Source organism: Mauremys reevesii, linkage group 22, assembly GCF_016161935.1.
Source record: "Mauremys reevesii isolate NIE-2019 linkage group 22, ASM1616193v1, whole genome shotgun sequence".
Lineage (NCBI taxonomy): Eukaryota > Metazoa > Chordata > Testudines > Geoemydidae > Mauremys > Mauremys reevesii.
Genome location: NC_052644.1, coordinates 18,787,533 through 18,811,095, shown reverse-complemented (window position 1 = coordinate 18,811,095; position 23,563 = coordinate 18,787,533). Strand labels below are relative to the sequence as shown.

The following is a 23,563-nucleotide window of genomic DNA, read 5'->3' as shown; positions in this document are numbered from 1 at the left end:
CAGCGCCCGGCCCCACAGGGCCCCGATCTCGGTGACTCTGGGTCTGGGCAGCGCCCGGCCCCACAGGGCCCCGATCTCGGTGACTCTGGGTCTGGGCAGCGCCCGGCCCCACAGGGCCCCGATCTCGGTGACTCTGTGTCTGGGCAGCGCCCGGCCCCACGGGGCCCCGATCTCGGGGACTCTGTGTCTGGGCAGCGCCCGGCCCGACGGGGCCCCGATCTCGGGGACTCTGGGTCTGGGCAGCGCCCGGCCCGACGGGGCCCCGATCTCGGTGACTCTGGGTCTGGGCAGCGCCCGGCCCGACGGGGCCCCGATCTCGGCGACTCTGTGTCTGTGATTTGGGTGAGGAGTTCAGGGGCTGAGCCAGGAATAGGACCCAGGAGTCCTGACTGAAGGTGCAACAGTCACATCCCCCTCTAGTGGCCAAACCTAGGACGCCTGGGTTCTCCGGACTCTGGGAGCGGGGTGGGGACTAATGGTTAGAACGGGGGGGCGGGAGGTGCCAGGACTCCTGGGTTCTCCCAGCTCTGGGAGGGTGGGGACTAATGGTTAGAGCGGAGGGCGGGAGGTGCCAGGACTCCTGGGTTCTCCCAGTTCTGGGAGGGGTGGGGACTAATGGTTAGAGCGGGGGGGAGGGAGGTGCCAGGACTCCTGGGTTCTCGGGCTCTGGGAGGGGGGTGGGGTCTAGGGTCAGCCCAGGGGGCGGGTCCCTGCTGAGCCAGCAGCGCGTTCCTGCCCGCGAGTGGCGGTGTCGGGTGACCGGCAGGTGGGGCCTTTTCACACGTGGGGCAGCTGCCGCCCCCCATGGGGGCAGCTGTGACATCACCGGCCCGAGGTCCTCCCGCCCCCCAGCCTGCAGAGCCCGCCCGTGACCGGCCCCAGCACCCCCCACGCAGCCGGGCCGGGACCCGCGGGGAGAGACCGACCGAGCCGGGCCGGACAGCGACCGGGACAGTCACCGCGCGGCGCTGGTGGGTGGGACCCCGAGCCCCCAACCTGCCATCTGGGACCCCCCGAGCCCCCCAACCTTCCCTCTGGGGCCCCCAACCTGCCGCCTGGGGCCCCCGATCCCCCAACCCGCCCTCTGGCTCCCGTAACCCCCAACCTGCCATCTGGGGCCTCTGAGCCCCCACCTGTAGTCTGGGCCCCCTGATCCCCCACAACCCGCTCAATGGGGCCCCCGATCCCCCCAACCCTCCCACTTGGGCCCCCGATCTCCCAACCTGCCCCCAGTCCCTCCAACCCATTCCCTTGAACTCCCAATCCCCCAACCCGCCCCTGAAGCCCCAGATTTCCCAGAACCCACCTCCTGGGCCCCCCAACCTGCTCTCTGGGTTCCCATGATGGACTCAGCCTGCCCCCTGGGTCCCCAGATCCCCCAAATCACCCCTGGGGCAGCCAATCTCCCAACCCACCCCTGGAGCCTCCAACCTGCCCCCTTGAGACCCAATCCCCCCAACTTGCACCCTGGGGCCCCCTGATACCAGCAATCCCCCCAATCTGCTCTCTGGGGCCCCAGATCCCCATCCTGCCCCTGAAGCCTCCAACTTGCCCCTTGAGACCCAATCCCCCAACTTGCCCCTGGGCCCCAAGCCCTCCAACCTGACCCTGGAGCCCCCAACCCACCCCTTGGGACCCCTGATACCCCCAACCCACCCCTGGGCCCTGCTATCCCCACCTGCTCTCTGGGGCCCCCTGATCACCCAACCTGCCCCCTGGGGGGCCCATCCTGCCTCCTGGAGCCCCCTGATCCCTCCAAACTGCTTCCTGAAGCCCCCAATCCCAAAACCTGCCCCATGGGGCCCCCATTCTCCCAAACCTGCTCCCAGGAGCCCCCCAAATCCCAAACTTCTCCCCAACCTGCCCGCTAGAGCCCCCCAATCCCCACTATCCACCCCTTGGGGCCCCCTGATCCCCCAACCTTCCCCCTGGGGCCCCCGATCCACACCTTGGCCCCTAGATCCCCCAACTGGATCCCCCAAACCTGACCCCATCCATCTCCCCAATCCTGACCCCCCCAGTTGATCTCTCTTCACCCACTCCTGCCCCAGCCCCTCCAATCTGCTCCCCAAGACATCCCTGCCCTCAAACCTGTCCCACTCCCTTTCCCCAAAAATCTGATCCCCCTGATCACCCAACCCGCCCCCTGGGGGCCCCCTCCTGCCTCCTGGAGCCCCCAATCCCCAAACCTGCCCCATGGGGCCCCATTCCCAAACCTGCCCCGAGGAGCCCCCACTCCCCACGATCCCTCCTCTGGAGTTCCCCACTCCCCCACTTGCTCCCCCTGGAGCCTCCCAATCCCCCAACCTGCCCCCTGGGGCCTCTGACCCACAGCTTGGCCCCTAGATTCCCCAACTGGATCCCCCCAAACCTGACCCCATCATCTCCCCAATCCTGACCTCCCAGTTGATCTCCCTTCACCCAGTCCTGCCCCAGGCCCCCACAGTCTGCCCCTCAAGACATCCCTGCCTTCAAACCTGTCCCAATCCCTTTTCCCAAAAAATCTGATCTCCCAAATCTGACCCCCTATAGCCCCCCTGAAATCTGACCCCTAGATCCTCATGTCCCAGAATGTGCCCCACCAGATCCCCCCAAACCCTGCTGTCTGACCCCTGCCCCATCCCCAAATCTGCCCCCAGATAGGCCTCCTCTAAACTGTCCCATCCTGCCCCCCAAACTCCCAAAATTGGCCCCCGGATCCCCGCAGCCCTTTGTTCTGCTCCCCCTCCAAACAGAGCCCCCTAGATCTGCCCTCCCCGCCCCAGCTCCCCACCCCCCAGCAAGGAACCGGGGTGTGTGCGTCTAGAATTAAAATGACCCCCTATGCAGGGAATAATCTGTCCCAACAGGATTAGAGCTGGGGGCGGGGGGCTGGGAGCCAGGACTCCTGGGTTCTATCCCAGCTCGGGGGGGGGGGGGCTGGGAGCCACTGAGTGGTAGTTTTTGAGAGTTCTCTGCCCCCCATTATCCAGCCCTGGGGCATTTCCATCCCCCTCAACTTATGGGGGCCCCTCTCTCAGGGGAGGGGTTGTTTAGTCACAAGCTCCATCTGTGACCCCCCCGTTCTCCTTCGGTCTCTCCTCCCTGCTGGATTGTTTTGGGGTCCCCCCAGGCCAAGGTGGCCGGCCAGGTGTCCCCCCCTTCGCGCTTGACGCCCCCAGCCCAGACCATGACCCTGTTGGCCTCCGAGCGCTCCATGCTGATCCGCAGCAAGTTCCGATCCGGTGAGTGGGGCTGGGAAACGGGCCCCCAGCGCAGGGCCTCGAGGGGCAGATGGTAAAGCGGGGGGCTGGGAGCCAGGACTCCTGGGTTCTATCCCGGCTCTGGGAGAGGAGTGGGGTCTAGTGGTTAGAGCAGGGGGGCTGTGAGCCAGGGACCCGGGCGTGCCAGACAGCAGATCCCCTGGGTCTCCAAGGCCTCCTTCTGGCCTACCTGAGGTCCCGCCTCTGCCCGGATGCCTGGGTCCCAGAGCTGAAGGGATTCTCCAGCTGGGGGGAGGGGGGTGTCTGTGAGCAAAACAACCCTGCCCCCTCCCGGCTGTGGCAAAGCCCAGGCCCTGGTTTAGCCACAAAGGGTGGGGTAGGATGGGGGGTGAATGGCACCAATGGGGAAAGGGGGCAGCATGATTCCCCAACCCCCATGATCATAACTGCCCCCCTCCCAAGCTCTGTGCTGCAGCTCCCCTCCCCCCCAGCCTCCTCTGCCGGGAGATATTAGCCAGCCCTGCAGGGGTTAATGAATCGGGATTCCCCCCACCCTGATGCCTGGAAATGAGCTGCTTCACTTCCTGTCCTAAATCTCCTCTTGGCTGCCTGTTCAACAGCTGGCTGCAGCCACCCCAGAGCCAGCCGCAGCCCACGGGATCAGAGCTAGAGTCTGCAGTTTAGCGCCCTCTGCCGAGCCCCCGCCCCGCCCCCTGCAGCCCGGAGCCCCCTGCCGAGCCCCCACCCTGCTCCCTGCACCACAGGCCCCCCCGCTGAGCCCCTGGGGGTATTCCATTGGTGGGGGGTTATATGGGGTGGGGAGAGGGTGGTTCTGTGGGGGGCAGGGGGGGGTCTCATGTTACCAGCTCCCGAAATAGCTCTCACTCCCCTCACCCCAGCTGCCACCCGCCAGACACCTGCTGGGGTGGGGGGGAGGGACAAGAATAGATGGGAACACCACGGCCCTCCCCCTCCTCTGCCTGCTCCCCTCCTGTCCCTCCTCTTCCCCCACCTGCCCTGCCTTCTCTCCACCCCATCCTCTGCTCCCCACCCCATGCACCCCACTCCCAGACCCCTCCCCCCGTTTCCCCCCATCCATCCCGAATGGGACCTGAGAGACAGCGGGGACTGGTGGAGGGTGAGGGGGGGCTGCCCAGGATTGTGGGGTTGCAAGCAGAGCTCTGGGGGGGAACCCCTGGGACGTGGGCGATGGGGCTGGTGGTCTCACCCCCCTGATTGTATCCTCCCTCCCCCAGTGCTGCAGCTCAGGATGCAGCATCGCAGATCCCAGGAGCAGCATCTCCTGACACGTGAGTGGGCCCAAGGAGGAGGAGCTGGTAAGGGGGGGCCCAAGGAGGAGGGGCTGGCAAGGGGGGGCCCCAGAAGGGCTGGTAAGGAGGGGGTCTATGGGGGAGGGATGGGGGGGATCAGGGAGATGGTGGGTAACCAAGCACAGCATATCTGGGAGGGAGGGCCCCCCCTTCACAGCCATCCTTGGCTTCCAGGGACACTTCTCCTACTGAGGGTGACAGGCTCTAACCTTCCCATCTCTCCCTGCAGCTCTGACCAAGCCCCCCCCAACCTACCTGGAGGTGAACGGAACCCCAGAGCAGAGCCGGGTGAGCAAGCGGGGCAGCCTGGGGGCAAGGGGAGGCTTGTGTGGCTATGTTGCTGCTGCAAGGCAGGCTGGGTAATGGAATATGCAAATCATCCCCCCCCCCCACTGGAGGGTCTTAGAGTGCTGGAGACACATTCAGGTGGATGGGAGTCAAACTCCCAATTGCGCAGAGCGGGAAACTGAGCCACAGAGAGGGGAAGGGACTTGCAGGGGAGAGAACCCAGGAGTCCTGGTTCAAATACCCTCACACACACTAACCACTAGACCCCATTCCCCTCCCAGAGCCAGGATAGAACCCAGGTGTCCTGGTTCCCAGTCCCCCTTCCCCGCCCCCAACCACTAGACCCCACGCCCCTCCCAGAGCTGGGGAGACAACCCAGGAGCCCTGGCTCCCAGCCCCCGCTGCTCTAACCACTAGACCCCACTCCCACCCAGCAACCAGTGCTCCTGCCCTGCTCCTCCCAAGCACCCCGATACCCCCCCTCTTTGCTGCTCCAGGCTGTTCTGACCCCCGGTCCCACCCCTTACAGGCTGACGAGACCCTGAAGGTGAAGGTCCAGACGAGAACCCACAAAGTGGGAGCTGCCAAGGGCCAGTTCACAGAAGGTAGGTGCCACCTGGACACCTGGGTCCCCAATCCCATGCTCTGGCTCACCTGGGGTCCCCGCCACCAGGACATCTGGGTCCCCAGTCCTTTGCCCCAGCCCATCTGTGGCTCACCTGCCTGGCCTCTGGGGTACCTGGTTCCTTCTCCCAGATGGTTGGGTCCCATGATTGGCACAAACAGATCAGTGCATGGTACTTGGGTCCGTCCCCCCCCATGGCCTGTGACCCCCCATTCACTCTGTGCCCCCCCAGCAGAGTCTGGGGGGGACCCCTCATTGCGGAAGGAGAAGAAGACGCGTCTGGCCGAGGATCTGAAGGAGAAACTCCTGCAACGGCCGGGGCCACTAGAACTCGTGACGAAAAACATCCTTTCCCTGGACCCCAGCCTCAAAGATGCTGTGAAAGGTACGGCAGGTGCCAGGACTCCTGGGTTCTCTCCTTGGCTCTGGGAGGGGAATGGGGTTTAGTGGTGAGAGCAGGGGGCTGGGAGCCAGGACTCCTGGGTTCTCTCCCCAGCTCTGGGAGGGGAACGGGGTTTAATGGTGAGAGCAGGGGGCTGGGAGCCAGGACTCCTGGGTTCTCTCTCCAGCTCTGGGAGGGGAGCGGGGTCTAGTGATGAGAGCTGGAAGCCAGGACTCCTGGGTTCTCTCCCTGGGTCTAAGGCTCAATGAGTGGCTGAAGGTGGACACGTTCTGGGAATAGTGGGCGCCGGCTCCTATCCTGGGCCAGGGTGGGGACTGACTGTCTCGGGGGGGGGGCAGGTGAGATTTTCTAGACTTCTCTAATTCCCCTCCCTCACCCCACCCCCCCGCCCCCGCCAGCTGATCCTGCCCCTGGGACCTTCCTATTAGACGAGGACCTCAGCAGCTCTTCATCGTCCTCCTCCTCTTCTTCCCCATGCTTCACCCCCTGCCTGGGGGGGGGACACGGCAACCCATCCCCCCCCTCGGCCTCAGGGGCCGCTGTCCAGGTGAGATACATGGTGGAGGCCAGAGCTGGGCACAGGAGGGGGCTGCGGGTCGGGAGTGAGGGGCACCGGCAGTGGTGGGGGGGTTCCCTGGGTCTCTGCTGCCATCTGGTGTCTGGCTTTTCAAACTGCAGGTACTGTGGGGGGGGGGCGGGGGGGCTGGGAGCCCGGACTCCTGGGTTCTATCCCCGGCTCTGGAAGGGGAGTGGGGTCTAGTGGTTAGAGTTGGGGGAGAAGGGGGGCTCGGAGCCAGGACTCCTGGGTTCTATCCCGGCTGTGTGACTCCTTGGCTTTCTGGGCCTCTCTCCCTGCAGCCGGAGCTGCTGTCGATCCGGGAGTCCCAGCCCCCCTCGGCGCCTGCCCCGGACCCCGAATCCCAACCTCCTGGGGGTGGCCCCCCGGCTAAGGCCCCGGCCTTGCTGCCCAAGGTAGGTGCCAGGCTGTGGTGGGGCCGGGGGTGGGGAGCTGTGGGACGAGACCCCAGCAGGAATTGGAAGGGGAATGTAGGGAAGCTGGAGCTGGGGTGTCCCAGCTGGGGGGTGGGTGTTGGGGGGTGGGTATTGGGGTGTCCCAGTGAGGGGATGGGGAAGAGGGGCTAGCATTAAGAGTGGGGGGCAGAATTGGGGTGTCCCGGGGGAGTGGGGTGTTGGGGTGTCCCAGCTAGGAGGTGGTTGTTGGGGGGTGGGTATTGGGTGTCCCAGTGAGGGAATGGGGAAGTGGGGCCAGCATTAAGAGTGGGGGGGCATAATTGGGGTGTCCCAGTGGGGGGGGTGAGGCTGGAGTTGGGGGGATCCCAGTAGGGGGATAGGGCGGGGGCCCCACTCAGCAGGTCCCAGCCACATTCTCCCCCCTCGCCAGGGCCCCCCACGCCCCAAGAAGGCGAAGGACCCCAAGCCCAAGGTGAGGAAGCTGAAGTACCATCAGTATGTGCCCCCCGCGGCCCGGCCCCCCCGGGCCCCGGCCCCCCTGGACGCCGCCTACGCCCGCCTGCTCCAGCAGCAGCAGCTCTTCCTCCAGCTCCAGATCCTGCAGCAGCAGCAGCCGCCGGCCCCGCCGGGCCCCCCCACAGCGCTGTGTGTGCCGGCCCTGCACCCCCTGAGCGCCAGGTACCCCCTGAACCCCCCTATAGCCCCTGAGCACCAGGTATCCCCTTGCACCCCCTGAGTGCTAGGTACCCCTGCACCGTGCTGCACCCCCAGTGCCCGGTCCACCCCTGCACCCCCCAGTGCCAGGTACACCCCCTGCACCCCCTGAGCACCAGGTACCCCCCGCACCCTCCTGTACCCCCTGAGTGCTAGGTACCCCCCTGCACCGCCCTGCACCCCCTGAGCACCAGGTACCCCCACACCCCTGAGTGCCAGGTACCCCCCCAACTCCTCTGCACCCCTGAGCACCTGGTACCCCCCCTGCACCCCCAACTCCCCTGCACCCCTGCACTGAACCCCACTGACCCCCTCTCCCTCTCCCCCCTCACTGACTCTGCCCCCCTCTAACTTCTCCTCTCTCTGCCCCCCAACAGTATTTCCCCAGATCCAGTGATCAGCTTCACGGCCCCCCCAATTACCCTGGCAGCACCCCCCACCCCTCCCACCCCTCCTGTGCCCCCCAAGCCTGAGCTGCTGCCCGCCAACCTGGATGACCTGACAGTGAGTGTGTCTGTGAGGGGGGGAAATCTGGGGGGACCCTGATCCTTCTCTTGCTCCTCCTTGGAGGCAGGGACTGGCAGGGGGCTGCCAGAGTGGAAGAGGAGGAAATGGGGAGTGGGGATGTGGGGGTTGGGAGGGAATGATGGAGCGTCATGGGCGTGGGGGGGTTACGAGGGGTTATTGGAGGGTGGGGCTGTGAGGGGAGGGGTTATTGGAGGGTGGGGTGGGGCTGTGAAGAGGTGGGGAGGGGTTATTGGAGGGGTGGGGTGGGGCTGTGAGGGTGGGAGGGGTTTATTGGAGGGTGGTGGGGCTGTGAAGAGGTGTGGGAGGGGTTTATTGGAAGGGTGGGGTGGGGCTGTGAAGAGGTGGGGAGGGGGGTTATTGGAAGGGTGGGGGTGGAGCTGTGAGGGGGTGGGAGGGGGTTATTGGAGGGGTAGAGTGGGGCTGTGAAGAGGTGGGGAGGGGTTTATTGGAGGGTGGGGTGGAGGGTGGGAGGGGTTTATTGGAGGGGTGGGGCTGTGAAGAGGTGGGGAGGTTATTGGAGGGGTGGGGCTGTGAAGGGGTGGGGAGGGATAATGGGGGTAGGGAGATTGTGAGGGGCTGGAGGATGGGGGGGTTCCCTTCTCCTCTGTCAAGAAGACATTCTTAGTGGGGTGGAACGGGGACCAAGGCCCCCTGACCCCCACTGACACCCCCCTCCCCCCCAGGTGTCAGAGCTCCGCCAGCAGCTGCGCCAGCGCGGGCTGCCCGTGTCGGGCACCAAGCCGGCCCTGCTGGAGCGGCTGAAGCCCTTCCAGGTGCGGGGGGCCCCGGGGCCGCCCCCCCCGGCCCTGCCCCCCGCCGACCGGGCGCTGCGGGAGAAGCAGCGGCTCATCGACAGCCTCACCTGGGAGCTGCAGCGGGAGCAGCAGGAGGCCGACGACCTGCGGGAGGAGCTGCAGCTGCACAAGTGCCGGCGCAGCCGCCCGGAGGGGGAGCCCCTGCCCCCCTCGCCCCCAGCCAGCCACGGCCCCCAGGCCCCCGCCGGGGAGACGCCCGAGGGCACAGCGCCCAGGAGAGAGGGGTTCCTGGTGAGAGCTGGGGGCGGGGCTTGTGTGCCAGGGGTGGGGCATGATCAGGGGCGGGGCTTGTGTGCCAGGGGTAGGGCCTGATTGGGGGCGGGGCTTGTGTGCCAGGGGCGGGGCATGATCAGGGGCAGGGCTTGTGTGCCAAGGGTGGGGCATGATCAGGGGCGGGGCTTGTGTGGCAGGGGCGGGGCATGATTGGGGCAGGGAGGATGGGCCAAATGGGAGGGGCATGTCAGGGGGTGTGGCCATACCATAATTGGAGTGGGCGGAGCAGTTGGGGGGCATTCCAGGGGAGAGGCTGAGGGGCGGAGTCATGACAAGTTGGTAGGGGAGGGGCCCTGGGAGGGAGGCGGAGCCATGCCAAGGAGGGAGGGCCATAGGGCCATGTGGGGAGCAGGGGAACCTAAAATTTACCCCCATGTCCCTCCCTCTCTCTCAGGTTTTCTGCCCCCCTTCCTGTGAGCCAATCGGGGAGGACCTAGAACTGCCCCTGCAGATCACGGCCAGCCCCGCCCCGGCCCCCCGCTCCCTGGAGGAGGAGCTGCAGGAGGCCATCCAGAAAGCCCAGGTATGGGGGGGTCCCATAGACCCAGCCCCCGCACCCCACCCCAGAGGGGCCGTGTCCTCGTTTCTGCCCTTCACTCCCTTTCTGTCTCCCCGTCCACAGCTGGTCCCAAGTCAGTCGATCGAAGACATCCTGGAGGAGCCACTGGCGTGTGCAGGTGAGACCCTGGCTACCCCCCTGCCCCAGTCTGGTGTACGGGCTGCCATGGTGCAGGGAGCGGGCTGGGGGCTCAGCAGGGGGCACTGGGCTGTGGGGAGCAGGGCAGGAGGTGGGGCTGTGAAGGGGTGGGGTAGGGGGCTCAGCAGGGGGCGCTGGCCTGCAGGGAGCAGCTTGGAGGGGGTGCCATTCAGCATCCCATGTCCATCTAACCCCCCCGCCCCCTCTCCAGGTGATCTGCTCCCCACGGATGCCCCCTTGCTGCTCCCCACGGAGCCGCGCCGGCCCCCCTCGCCTCTCAGCCAGCAGGGGGCGCCCTGCAAGAAGCGCCGTCGCACCCCACCGGCAGCGGCAATCTTGGATTTCCCCGGCCACTACGACTTCCTCACCCCTCCCTCCTCCTCCTCCTCCTCTCCCTCAGACTCCCTGCATGGGGTCTTCTCCCCGGAGCCCCCGGAGGGGCCCCCGTCACCCAGCCCCCGGCCCGCCTTCGACCCTGTCGATTGGCTGGAGGCCTTGACGTCTGGCCCGGCCTCGGGGCTGGGGCCCGGCACCCCTGGCGGCAGCAGCATCTTCTCCACTGACTTCTTTGACTCGCCCGAACTGAGCGTCAACCACATGATTGACCTGATGGTGGAGCAGTGGTAGGGGGTGCGGGCCCCCCTGGCCCGTCTACGGGGAGTCCCCCACCGCCACCCGAGAGACGCCAACAAATCACACCAATGCAGGTGCCATCTTGGATGGGTGACATCAACTCCAGGCACCATCTTGGGAGGAACTATTGTTTGTAGTGACGCCAAAACTGGGCGCCATCTTGGATGGTGGAACCATTGTTCAGGGTGACATCAACTCCAGGCGCCATCTTGGATGGGTGACGGTAACTCCATCTTGGATGAGTAGAAGCATTATTCTTGGTGACGTCAACTCGCGGCACCATGTTGGATGGGTGGAACCCTTGTTTGGCGCCATCTTGGATGTTTGGAACCATTACTCAGGGTGACATCAACTCTGGGTGCCATCTTGGATAGGTGAAACCATTGTTTGCAGTGATATCAATTCCAGATGCCATCTTGGATGGGTGAAACCATTGTTTGCGTTGGACATCAGCTTGGGATGCCACCATTCATCGGTGAAGCCAACTGGATGCTATGTTGGGTGGATGAAACCATTGCTTGGGGTGATGCCAACTCCAGACACCATCTTGGATGGGTGAAGCCATTTTACTGGGTAATGTCAACACTGGATGCCATCTTGGATGGATTAAACCATTGCTCTTTTGGTTGTCAGCCCCAAGGGGCATCTTGGAAGGATCAAACTGTTGGTGTTCAGAGTGAAACGGTGGGTGGCTGCAATCTTACATAAATCATACCACAAGTGTTCAGGGTCAACATCAGCTCTTGAATGGGTTAAGCCATTATCTGGGGGTGATGCCAACTTCCACCCCCGCATCTTAAATGGATCAGACCAGTGATGTTTGCGTCACGTCAGCTCTAGGTGCCATCTTGGATTGGTCCAGTCATTGGGGCTTGGGGGGATGCCAAGGCCAAATGCCCTCTTTATTTGGGCCGTACCATTTAATTGGACTTAAGTGTTTCATTGGCAGGCGGAAGGCAACTCCACCTGTGGGATGCCATCTTGTTTGGGACATACCACCTTTGACTCTGGTGTCTTATTGACCAGAGGGGAGGATGTGGAAACCATCTTAGTTTGGATTGTACCATCTTTGTACCTAGCTGGGTTGGGAGTGGAGAAGCCAACTCTAGACGCCATCTTGGATGGATCATACCATTTTTTACCTCATGTTTTACTGGCAGAGGGGGGTGGGGAAATGGCAACTGTAGACGCCATCTTGGTTGGACTGTACCATTGCTGAGCCTAGTGTTCTGTTGGGGGCTGCCGCACCCCCGGCCCTTTTCACTTCCCCCCACTGGGACCGGATCCCCCCCTCCTCCCACCCAGGCTGCCCCCCAGCTCCTGGCCCCCTCCCATTTACACCCAGTCCCCCCCACCCTGCTCATCACTGTGCCCTGCCTGATAATTACGGGGTGGGGAGACTCTGACCACTGGTGAGGGGGCAGCTCCCTAAGGGGGCTGAGCTCGTGGGGGAGGCATCATACCACAGGGGGGTGGGGAGCTGACAGTGGCCAAAGGCTACTGAGAAATTTGGACCGACTGGGTGACAGGGCACTGCTGTGGGGAAGCTCGCAGCCCTAGAACAGCCCCCTTGGGGCACTGTCATGGGGAAGCTCACAACCCCTTTGGGGCACTGCCGTGGGAAAGCTTGCAGCAGGGGAGCTCAACTCCTGTTTGCTCCCCAGAGTGGGGGCAGGGGCCGGGAGAGCTCCCCCCATCACTGGAGGGGGGCAGTGGGGATTCTGGCCTCCCATGAGCCCCGATCCGCAGGGGGGTGAGTAGAAACTCCAACTTATATCCAACCCCCCCGCCCAATTCACCTGGAACTGCCTAGCCTCGTTCCACCCCCCCACCCCAGCTCCACAGCTCTAATGGTTCAGCCCACAAGGGTTGGGGAGGCCCCTCCCACAAGTGCTGGCTAGTGGGGGGTCAGTTGAGGGGGGACCCCTGGAAGCCAAGCTGATCCCCCCACACAATAAAGCCCCTTCCCACTGCACCAGCTGCCTCTGTGTTTTTTAACTCTGGCTGCGGGGGTGTAGCTGAGGAGTGGTTCATAGGGAGGGAAACTGAGTCACGCTGAGCTAGGAATAGAACCCAGGTGTCCTGGCTCCCAGCTCCGCCCCTCACTCAGAGGCGGGAACAGGACCCAGGAGTCCGGGACGATAGTGTATTGGCAATAAAATCCTGTCTATTTAAAAATAGCGGGGGGGGGGTTGGAGGTGGGAGGAACCAGGGCGGGGGTGTTGGTTCTGGAGTGGGTGGGCGGGTCACGTCTTCAGCTGCCCCTCTTGGCTGCCACCGTCCTTCTCTGGCACCTCCTGCTGGCGGCGATAGAGCCAGGTGCTGTAAGGGGGGGAAGGGGAGGGGGGTTAGGGAAAGGAGATGGGGGGAGCTGTCTGGTGGGGGGGGGGACAGAGCCAGCACTTGTCCCCCACCCGGGCACAGGCCTTGCCCCCCAGACGCGCAGCCCCTGGCACATGGGGGCCCTGTCCCCCGGGGGGAAGGGGGGAGGGACCCCGGCGTCCGGACTCACCAGCCCCCGATGAGCAGTAGGACGAGCCCAGCGCTGCTCCCAATGATGACCCAGACGGTCCAGTCTCCAGGGCCCCCCGGGGGGGTCGGGCTCCGTGACGGGGGGGGCAGCGTCAGGGGCCCCAGCAGGGGCGGCGCAGGTGGTGGGGTGCTATTCCCCGGCAGGGGAGTCACTGCAAGGGGGAGGGGACAGGGGTTAGAGGGAGGCAGGGCTGGGAGCCAGGACTCCTGGGTTCTCTCCTGGCTCTGGGAGGGGAGTGGGGCTAGTGGTTAGAGCAGGGTGGAACTGGGAGCCAGGACTCCTGGGTTCTCTGCACCTCACCTGTCACCTGGAAGCGCAGCTCGGAGCAGACCCAGCCCTGGGTGTTCAGCATCTCACAGCGGTAGCGCCCCGAGTCGTTCGCTGCCGCCTCCTTCTTCACGAGGAAGGCGTCGGGGCCCGTGACCATGACCTGCTCCGAGCCCCCCACAGCCTGCAGGAGAGACACAGGGATCTGGGAGACTGCGGGTCGGGAGTGAGGGGCACCGGCAGGGCTGGAGCGGGGTGGCAGGGCTGGGCTGGCAGGGGCTGCGGGTTGGGAGTGAGGGGCACCGGCAGGGCTGGGGGAGCCCAGAGCTCGGCTGGCAGGGGCTGCAGGTCGGGAGTGAGGGGCACCGGCAGCGTTGGGGGGAGCCCAGGGCTCGGCTGGCGGGGGCTGCGGGTTGGGAGTGAGGGGCACCGGCAGGGCTGGGGGACCCAGGGCTCGGCTGGCAGGGGCTGCGGGTCGGGAGTGAGGGGCACCGTACCCGGTAGAAGCGGTAGCTTTTGGCACCGTAACTGGCACGGTGCCAGGTCAAGGCACAGTCCAGGATCAGGTCGTCGTCCTGCTGCACCTGCAGCCTCCGCTCTGCCAGAGACCCAGAGATCAGAGCCCATAACCCCCCGCCCCTCCGGCCGGGCTCATCCACTCCAGTAACCCGCCCCCCCCCCCCCCATTGATCCCAGCAGTGTGCCCTGGGTCACAGCAATGGGCCCATCCACCCCAGCCCGCCCCCCGCATCAGAGTAGGCCCATCCATCCCAGTACCCACCCCCGCCCCCGGTCAATGGGCCCATCCAGTCCAGCTTCTGACAGTGGCCAGTTAGATATAGAAAACCCCTTCATTACCCACAATGCACCTGGCCATAGTGGAGGTGGGGGGAATTTTCCTTCCTGACCCTGCTGGAGAAGCCAGGCCCTGGAGCCTGGGAGTGAAACCCCAACACAGGTGGGAGACCTCTAGACCCCCCATCCCTTCACAGCTGCCCCTCCCCCTGTTCATCTGACCCTCCATCCCGCCCCAGGCAGCCCCCGCTCACCCCCGCAGCGCAGGTCCCGGTTGCAGGAGTAGATCTTGGTACCGCAGGCTCGACAGTCGATGAACTGGTGAACCATGCGCCCTGTGGAGAGGCGGGGGTCAGGGCCGGGGGGGTCAGGTCCCCAAGGAGTCAGAGCCTGGGGGGGAGCTCAGGGACTGGAGGGGGAGCTCAGGGCCCAGGGTTTGTCAGGGATGGAGGGGGGGGTCAGAGTCCAGGGGGGGAGGTCAGGGCCCGGGGGGGAAGTCAGGGATGGGGGGGGTCAGAGCCCCAGTAGCTAGGGTGGGGTAAAGGCCCCCTGGGTGTAAGGCTGGTGCCGGTATCCCGGGAGTCAGAACCTGACTTGCTGGGGGAATTGGACCCAGGTATTCTGGGGCTGGTGGGGGGGGGGAATCACTGGGGGGAGGCCCTGAGGGGCTGCAAGGGGGTGGTAGCATTAGGAGGTCAGGGTGCCCTAGCCTGGAGGGCAGTCAAGGATAGGACCTTCCCAGCACAGGGATTCCTGACCCCCCAGGGAATCAGACACAGGGTCTCTGGAACCCCTCACCCCTCCCCCAGGATCTGTCCCTTCCCCCCCCCATCCCTCCTGGCTCCCACTCACCACACTTATTCGGGCAATAAACTGCAAAACAAGAAGGAAGAAGAAGGGTGAGAAACGCAGCTCACCCCCCCCCCAATCCCCTGGGGAACAGGGCTACGGGTCGGGAGTGAGGGACACCGGCAGAGCTCGGGGGGATCCCAGGGCTGGGCTAGCCGGGGCTGCGGGTCGGGAGTGAGGGGCACCTTCCCGCTCACCCTCTCTCTGGAATCGGGCCATGAGGGTTGTGAAAGTCTCTCTCAGCGCCTGCAGGCTCCACATCACCTCGTTGAAGAGCTGCCCATCTGCAGAGCAACCAGTGCGCTGTGAACACCACACAAGGACAGTGCCATGGCCCCATACAACTGGGCAGCCGTGTGGGCGTGGCTTCCGTCTAGCCCCGCCCATATCCCTCAGCCACCCCAGCCCCACCCCTCAGATCCGCACCATGGGACTCAGCAGCGCAGCTCCGGCCCCGCCCCATCCTTAGGTTCAAGAGGCAACAGGGGAATTTAACTGAAAACTAGACGCCCCTCCCCCACACCAAAGTGGGACCCTTCCCCCATATCCCGCCACCCACATTCAGAGCAAAGCCCCCCCCCCGCGCGCGAAAAGACCCTCTCCTAGAATCGACCCACGTCGTCTAAGCGGTTCAGGTGTCAAAGGGTTAATCGAGCTTCAAAACTGAAGAGCAGCCAGAAGGGGGCGCTGCCTCATTGGCAATGGGAATGGGGAGCCCAGGGCCGGGCTAGCAGGGGCTGCGGGTCGGGAGTGAGGGGCACCGGCAGGGCTGGGGGGAGCCAGGGCCGGGCTAGCAGGGGCTGCGGGTCGGGAGCAGTGGTTTCCCCAGGAATTGAAATTAGGGGGGGTGTTCGAATTTACAGGGGGGGTGTCAGGACCAACGAGATATATAAAAGAGATATGAATAAAGTAAATGTTTTGTTAGGATTATGCAAATTTAACATAAGAATAATGCAAGTTACACCAAAACACATAACAGGTCTAGATTTCTAAAAAAATATACATTTTAAAAAAAAGTATTTAATTTAAATTGACTTTTGAAAAGTAAGCCATCATGGGGTAAGAGGAAAGTCCTCTCATGGATCAGTAACTGGTTAAAAGATGGGAAACAATGGGTAGGAATAAATTATCAGTTTTCAGAATGGAGAGAGATAAATAATGGTATCCCTGAGGGGTCGGTACTGGGACCAGTGCTGTTCAACATATTCATAAATGATCTGGAAAAATGGGTAAACAGTGAGGTGGCAAAATTTGCAGATGATACAAAACTATTCAAGATAGTTAAGTCCCAGGCAGACTGCGAAGAATTACAAAGGGATCTCATAAAACTGGGTGACTGGGCAACAAAAATGGCAAATGAAATTCAGTGTTGATAAATGCAAAGTAATGCACATTGGAAAACAATCTCAACTATATATACAAAATGAAGGAGTCTGAATTAGCTGTTAACACTCAAGAAAGAGATCTTGGAATCATTGTGGATATTTCTCTGAAAACATCCACTCAGTGATTCTGTTTGCTTTTTTAAAAAGAACAGGAGCACTGTAGATCTCTGAAAACATCCACTCCATGTGCAGCAACAGTCACAAAAGCAAACAATGTTGGGAATCATTATGAAAGGGATAGATAATAAGACAGAAAATATCATATTGCCTCTATATAAATCCATGGTACATGCACACCTTGAATAGTGTGTGTAGATCTGGTCACCCATCCTAAAAATATATATATTGGAATTGGAAAAGGTACAGAGATGGGCAACTAAAATGATGAGGGTATGAAACAGGAGGAGAGATTAAAGTGACTGGGAATTTTCAGCTTAGAAAAGAGATGACTAATGGGGATATGATAGAGGTCTACAAAATCTTGACTGGTGCGAAGAAAGTGAATAAGGAAATTTTATTTAATCCTTCACATAACACAAGAACTAGCAGTCACCCAATGAAATTAATAGGCAGCAGATTTAAAAAAAAACAAAAGGAAGTATTTCTTCACACAATATAAAGTCAACCCAGGGAACTCTTTGCCAGGGGATGCTGTGAAGACCAAAACTATAACATGATTTTAAAAAGAACTAGATAAATTCCTGGAGAACAGGTCCATCTGTGGCTATTAGCCAGGATGAGAGGGATGCAACGCCATGCTCTGAGTGTCCCTAGCCTGTTTGCCAGAAGCTGGGAGTGGGCGACAGGGGATGGATCACTTGATGATTCCCTGTTCTATTCATTCCCTCTGAAGCACCTGGCCTTGACCACTGTTGTAAGACAGGGTACTGGGCTATCTGGACCATGGGTCTGACCCAGTATGACCATTCTTATGTAAAAATTAATTATAATAAAAATGTTTAGTACAGAAACTCCCCAGCATAATGACCTCCCAAGATAGCAACAATGTGAGATAACAACCTTGGCAAATACTGCATTTTAAAAATCTTGGCCTACTGGGAAACATATTTATATAAGTTTCCATTCCCAGTCACAAATCTAGCATTCTGGAGCAAAGTGAATAAAATATAGTCCAACAAACAAATGTTTATTTAACGTGCCCCTCACTTTTCCCTCCACCGCACTCCACTCACCGGTGTCGTCCTTGGTCAGTGGAGACTCAGAGTTCAGAGATGCTTTCACGTGAGTACACCTTCCAGGTGGGGGACAAAAAGGCACAGTTTGCTCTGGCCATGGCTGTTCTGTTCGTTGTGCCACCGTTCACTCCACCACTCTGTTGCCAAAGGCCCTGCACAGTCACCTTCTGCTGTCACCTACCACTGTGACCTCTGCGAGTTGGTCTCTTGAGGTTCCACCAGCTCTCAGTGATTTCAGCTGAGCCCTCAGTGCGGGAACCTCACTGCTAGTGCAGTCTGGGCTGTCTCTTACACAAAAACACTGTCCCCACAGGAACACTGTCCCCACAACAGGACAAAGCACTTAGACCTGATTGTCAGTGATTTCAGCTGCAGTGGTCACTTAACAAAACAAAAGACTCTCTATGGAGCCTAATCAGCTCTGTCTTTAAACAGTGGAGAGGGACAGGTCCCCAACCTCTCTCTTGATGCCTTCAAATCATAAGAACATAAGAATGGCTGTACCGGGTCAGACCAAAGGTCCATCTAGCCCAGTATCTGTCTACCGACAGTGGCCAATGCCAGGTGCCCCAGAGGGAGTGAACCTAACAGGCAATGATCAAGTGATCTCTCTCCTGCCATCCAGCTCCATCCTCTGACAAACAGAGGCTAGGGACACCATTCTTACCCATCCTGGCTAATAGCCATTTATGGACTTAGCCACCATGAATTTATCCAGTCCCCTTTTAAACATTGTTCTAGTCCTAGCCTTCACAACCTCCTCAGGTAAGGAGTTCCACAAGTTGACTAAGTTCCACATCACAGACTAAGTACAGTTCTACTGCCCTTTATTCATCAATAAGAACAACATTTCATCCCCCCTTCCCCCCACATTCAAGTGGTTTGTAACCCAACCCCAGCCAAAATCTATCACTTGGACAACACAGCTCTGTTTGCTGGATCCCTAGGTAGATTAGGTGGGAATGTAAATATAATCTGTCCCTGAAGCCTTAGCCCCCAGCTCATCACTAGCTGTCAGGGAGAGCTCATTTAGACTTTGCTTACAAATCATCATTTGAAATTATTAGGATAGCCAACATCACCGAAATGAATGCACTGACACTGTCATAAAAAACAGCTGTATAAGGAAGCAAGGAAGCTAGTCTATGTTCATACTTTTCAAATCTATTCTACTTTTTCAGATACACATATTTTATCATACACTGTATAAGCTTTTAAAGTGTGTATTAATGTTTCAGTTTAAATTCAGATTTCCAAACAGTCACTAAATTGGTATGTAACTAGCTCACAAAACTGGGGGGGGGTGTTGGGAAAATTCAGGGGGGGTGTAGGGAAATCACTGGTCGGGAGTGAGGGGCACCGGCAGGGCTGGGGGGAGCCAGGGCTGGGCTAGCAGGGGGCTGCGGGTCGGGAGTGAGGGGCACCGGCAGGGCTGGGGGGAGCCAGGGCCGGGCTAGCAGGGGGCTGCGGGTCGGGAGTGAGGGGCACCCTGGGGCTGGTACCTTTGAAGTCATTCTCCATGATTCGGGTCACGGCCCGTCTGAAGTGGGCGGCGGCTTCTCCCATCGTCTTCTCGTCTGGGGGGGGGGGCAGTGACATGTTAGTGGGGCAGCAAAGGGGATGAGACCCAAAGCTCTGGGATCCCGCCCCCCCGGGCTGTATTGGGGTGTCGGGGGCGGGGGGGCCCTGCGCACCGATGACCCCCATGTAGCTCTGCTCCCCGATGGGCAGCTCCGCCAGGCCCTGGAGGCTGCGCTCGAGCAGGGCCTCCAGCCGCGCCCGCAGGCCCGGCTCCCCCCGCAGCTGCCGGCCCAGGTAGGGCCCCTTCAGCTCCCGCAGCAGCCGCATGGAGCCGGGGTCGCAGCGCAGGCAGCCCCGGGCCCCCGGGCCCCCCAGCACCCACAGCGCCAGCCACAGCGCCCAGGCCATGGCCGGCCACCAGGGGGCGACCTCGTGCAGCCCCGCCCCCCCGCCTCGCGGCCAATCGCCGGCGGCACCCACCCCCGACATCACAATGGCCTGGCCAATCACGTGCCAAGATTAAACCCCGCCCAGCCTGACCTGGGCGAGGGGTCCCCATATACCCAGCGCCCATGCCCCACCCCAGAGGTGGCTGCTTCTCAGTGCCGGGCGAGGGGTCCCCGGATACCCAGTCCCCGCCCCACCCCAGGGGGCCGTGTCCCGGCGCCGGGCGTGTGAAATCCAAGCTACTTTAGGGCGACAGGCGTCTCTGATTCGGGGTTAATCCCACCTGCCTTTCCCTCCCCCCTCCAAGCTGAGTCCCAAATGGTTGCCGTGTCCCCCCAGCCCCCCGCTGAGCCCCCGGCCCCTTGGCAGGCCCGGGGCCCTGTTGGTCTTTCATAACGGCTTGTGTGTCAGGGCTGGGACCACCTGCCCGGGCGGGGGTCAGAATAACTCTGGACACGGTCTGCTTCGGATTAATTAACCTTTGATCCGAATGGGCAACCCGGGGCGGGGGCGGAGGGGGGTCATAAAACCAGCATCGAGATTGATGGCTGCTTTCATCAAGTGAGGGACAGAGCCAGCCAGCTGGGAGTGGGAGGTGGGGCTGCGCGTCGGGAGTGAGGGGCACCGGCAGAGCTGGGGGGGGAGCCCAGGGCTGGGCTAGCAGGGGCTGCAGGTCGGGAGTGAGGGGCACCAGCAGGGCTGGGAGCAGCCCAGGGCTGGGCTAGCAGGGGCTGCAGGTTGGGAGTGAGGGGCACCGCCAGAGCTGGGGGGCAGGGTTGGCCTAGCGGGGGGCTTCAGGGTGGGAGTGAGGGGCTGGGGGGAGTCAAGGGCCCCATTGTGCCGGGTGCTGCAGAGACCCAGAGACAGTCCCTGCCCCATGGAGCTCCCACTGTGACTAGACCTCAGGAGAATCCTTCTCCCCACTTTACAGCCGTGGGGCAACTGAGGATAAAACCACGTCTCTCTGCCCCTTGTGCCCCATCCTCGCCCCCCCGAGCCAGCCAGTCCCTGCCCCGGGACCGGGTGGGAGCCGGCGCCCCTAGAGGGGAAGGTCTGACCCCAGCCATGACCCAAGTGCTGGTCTGGCTCCCTCCATCCCGTGGCTCTCAGCCAGGGGGGCCGCGTTTCCCGGGCGTCCGCCAGGGTCTTCCCGGGGGTCCATCAACTCATCCCGAGAGTCGCCTGGTTTTACACCAGGGGGCGGGAAAAGCGCCAGCGCCTCCGTCCGAACGAACGTTTTGTGCAGCCAGTGAGCGGTGCCGACGGCCCCGTGTCCTGGCCCGGGGGTGAGCTCAGGATTTCTGTCCCAGGTGCTTTGTTTGCGAATCATACGGTAAAAGGGCGAGAGGCGGCAGGTTTTCAGTGACACTGGCTGGGGCACGGTTGTATTTTTGGAAGCAGCTCGTTTGTGAGCGAGGCGAATCTTGGGGGTGCACAAGACATGAAAGGGGGACAATGGTCTGGAAAGGTTCAGAGCTGCCGGCTCCATCCTCTCTGCAGACTCCTTCCTTTGCTCCCTCTTCCCGCCCCTCCTTTTCCCAGCCCCACACGCCTCTCCCCACAGCCGGCCCCTCTGGAGCGCCAAGCCCTCCGCAGCTGGGGTGGGCTGGAGGGCTCAGTGGGGGACACCGGCCGACCCCAGCCTCTGCCCCGTCCCAGGCTCGCCGTTCCTGTTCCCTGCGTGGAGATTCCAGGGGGGTCTGGCTCGTCTTTCGGGGGGCGACCGTCTCCCCCATGGCACGGTGAGTCCGAGCGAGTCCGGGGGCCGTCCCTGCTGTATCAGTTTCATAGTGAGACGTGTGAATCTGACTGGCTGTGGGAGGGACACTCCCCTCCCCGGGGAGAGAACCCAGGAGTCCTGGCTCCCAGCCCCCCGCTCTAACCACTAGACCCCACTCCCCTCCCAGAGCTGGGCAGAGAATCCAGGAGTCCTGGCTCCCAGCCTCCCCTCCCCTCCCCCCCCCCCCAACTACTAGCCCGCACTCCCCTCCCAGAGCCGGGGCTAGGACTCCTGGGTCCCATAAATGGGGAGGGATCAGAACACACGATTCGGGGCTGGCTGCTCGGGGTGAGTTGGGTATCGACTCCGGATGGGTGCGGAGCGAGGGATGAAGGTGGGCTTGCCTGGGGAAGTGCGGGTGAATGAGAGAAAGAACCAACGAGGAAATGAGGAAAGACGTGAAACTCTGAAAAGAAAGACAGAAGGGCTGTAAAAGGAGAAACGAAAGAATTTAAAGGCAGGGAAGAGAATGAATAAATTAATTAGCACAAAAAGATGATTAAAACCGAGAAGAAAGATGGAGAGGGAGATTGACATGAAAAACAGCTATGAATGAATGACTTGAAAAAGCGAAAATGGGATGAAAAGTGAGAATGAATCAAAAAATTGAAAAGAATGAAAATGGCAAATGAAAAAATAAATTAGCTAATGGATGGAGAGAAGAATGTGTTAGAAAACCAAAAATGGGGAAAAGAGAGCAGGAAGAATAGAAAAGAATTAATGAAAAAAATGGATGAGTGAAAAAGAGAGAGAGAATCAAAACTAGAAAAGAAAGAATAAATGAAAGAAAAAAGAATGAATGAAAAATAGAAAAGAAATATAGTGTGAATGAATGAAAAAGAAAAATGAGGAAATTAACTAGACAATAGAGAATGAATGAAAAAGAGAAAATGAAAAAGAGAAAGAATTGAAAATAGAAAAGAAAGAATAAAAGAGAGTGAATGAAAGCAAGAAAAAGAATTCATGAAAAACCAAAAAGAAATGAATGAATGAAAAAGAAAGAACTGAAAATAGAAAAGAATGAAAGAGTGAATGGATGAAAGAAAAAAGAATGAATGAAAAATAGCAAAGGTAAAGAATGAAAAAGAAAAATGAAAAACTTAACTAGCTAATGAATGATAAAGTGAATGAAAACCAGAAAAGAATGAATGAAAGCAAAAAAGAATGAATGGAAATTTGAAAAGAAAGGTTGGATGAAAAAAGAAAAATGAAGAAATGAATGAGAAATTAGAAAATGAGTGAAAAAAAGAAAAATTTGAAAATAGGAAAGAAAGAATGAAAGCAAAATAGAGTGAATGAAACAGAACTGGAAAGAAATATCGAATGAATGAACGAAACAGAAAAATGTGAAGACACTAACTGGAGATTAATGCAAATCAGAAAAGAATGACTGGAAAAGAGAAAGAGAACACATGACCCAAGGAAGGTGGAATGGAAAACTGAAAAGAGAGGATGAAAAGGGACAAGGAATGAATGAACGAGAGATGAGAGGGAATGAAAGACTGAAAAAGGAAAGAACGAATTCAGTAAAACAGAAAAGGGGGGAAGGGAGAGGATGAAAAACAGAACATTTTGGATGAGAAAGAAGAAGAGAATGAGTGGGAAATGGAGGGAGAAAGAAAGAAAGAGAATCTATGTGCTGGGGGGGTATTACAGTGTAACCCCCCCCCCCACACACGATGTCTTTGCCAGCTGCCGGGGGCGGGAGGGGGGACGACGCTGGCAGATCAGGGTGGGGGCCCAGAGGCACCATTTGCTCGTATTTTTACACTCGAGGGTCAGCTGAGCTCACGGCATCCCCCAGGGCTCTGTGCACCCACCAGCCCCTGGGGGCCACTCTCCTGGCCCCTGCATTTGAGGGACTTCCTTGCACCCACCATCTGCTCCCCCTCGTGTCAGGGGCTCTGGGTGCCCCCCATTCCTCCTCCCCCTGTGCCCGGGGCCCTGTGTACCCCCTCCCCCCATACCAGGAGCTTTGTGCCCCCTCCCCCATGCCAGGGACTCTGTGCCCCCCACCCCTTGCGCCAGGGCCCCCATTCTCCTCCGTATGCCCGGGCTCAGTGTGTATCAGTACCTGGGTATTAGCTGCATCAGGCTCAGGATGTTAGTACCAGGGCTTGGGCATTGACAGCAACATACTGGGGATTTTACCATCAATACTGGGGTATTAGCTGAACCAGGCACAGGGTGACAGTATCAGTACTGGGGTATTAGCTGGAGCAGGCTCAGGGTGACAGTATCAATACTGGGGTATTAGCTCTAGGAGGCTCAGGGTGTTAGTATCACTACTGGGGTATTAACTGTAACA

General features: G+C 60.2%; 2 protein-coding genes across 8 annotated transcripts; one reads left to right on the top strand and one right to left on the bottom strand.

The window, feature by feature from the left end:
* Positions 1-842: 842 nt before the first annotated feature.
* On the top strand, positions 843-10,493 carry MAMSTR (MEF2 activating motif and SAP domain containing transcriptional regulator). Of its 3 annotated transcripts, none has more exons than XM_039511056.1 (14): positions 843-971; positions 3,113-3,224; positions 4,460-4,513; positions 4,764-4,822; positions 5,352-5,427; positions 5,680-5,832; positions 6,249-6,397; positions 6,709-6,822; positions 7,253-7,500; positions 7,914-8,040; positions 8,748-9,110; positions 9,547-9,675; positions 9,775-9,829; positions 10,061-10,493. In XM_039511056.1, exons 2-14 carry the CDS (start codon positions 3,170-3,172, stop codon positions 10,474-10,476), a joined length of 1,998 nt encoding a protein of 665 aa, XP_039366990.1. In that variant the 5' UTR covers positions 843-971; positions 3,113-3,169; the 3' UTR covers positions 10,477-10,493. The 3 variants fall into 3 exon arrangements, with proteins under 3 accessions (XP_039366990.1, XP_039366989.1, XP_039366987.1); XM_039511055.1 differs by having other exon boundaries at positions 4,460-4,540; positions 5,683-5,832; XM_039511053.1 differs by having other exon boundaries at positions 4,460-4,540.
* Positions 10,494-10,559: 66 nt separating this feature from the next.
* IZUMO1 (izumo sperm-egg fusion 1) lies at positions 10,560-19,457 on the bottom strand. Of its 5 annotated transcripts, none has more exons than XM_039511057.1 (9): positions 19,202-19,457; positions 19,010-19,084; positions 15,124-15,210; positions 14,930-14,950; positions 14,332-14,412; positions 13,780-13,880; positions 13,316-13,466; positions 12,995-13,166; positions 10,560-12,804 (listed from the first exon to the last, which is right to left on the bottom strand). In XM_039511057.1, exons 1-9 carry the CDS (start codon positions 19,434-19,436, stop codon positions 12,729-12,731), a joined length of 999 nt encoding a protein of 332 aa, XP_039366991.1. In that variant the 5' UTR covers positions 19,437-19,457; the 3' UTR covers positions 10,560-12,728. The 5 variants fall into 5 exon arrangements, with proteins under 5 accessions (XP_039366991.1, XP_039366993.1, XP_039366995.1 ...); XM_039511059.1 differs by having other exon boundaries at positions 10,560-11,181; XM_039511061.1 differs by lacking the exon at positions 12,995-13,166.
* Positions 19,458-23,563: the final 4,106 nt, after the last annotated feature.

Coding starts and splice junctions, on each gene's coding strand:
- MAMSTR (XM_039511053.1), top strand. CDS start 3,170: ATGACCCTGTTGGCCTCCGAGCGCTCCATGCTGATCCGCAGCAAGTTC. Junction 6,398..6,708: donor CCTCAGGGGCCGCTGTCCAG/GTGAGATACATG, acceptor CTCTCCCTGCAG/CCGGAGCTGCTGTCGATCCG. Junction 7,501..7,913: donor CTGCACCCCCTGAGCGCCAG/GTACCCCCTGAA, acceptor GCCCCCCAACAG/TATTTCCCCAGATCCAGTGA.
- IZUMO1 (XM_039511057.1), bottom strand. CDS start 19,436: ATGGCCTGGGCGCTGTGGCTGGCGCTGTGGGTGCTGGGGGGCCCGGGG. Junction 13,167..13,315: donor GCTGCGCTTCCAGGTGACAG/GTGAGGTGCAGA, acceptor TCCCCCTTGCAG/TGACTCCCCTGCCGGGGAAT. Junction 12,805..12,994: donor CTACTGCTCATCGGGGGCTG/GTGAGTCCGGAC, acceptor CCCCCCTTACAG/CACCTGGCTCTATCGCCGCC.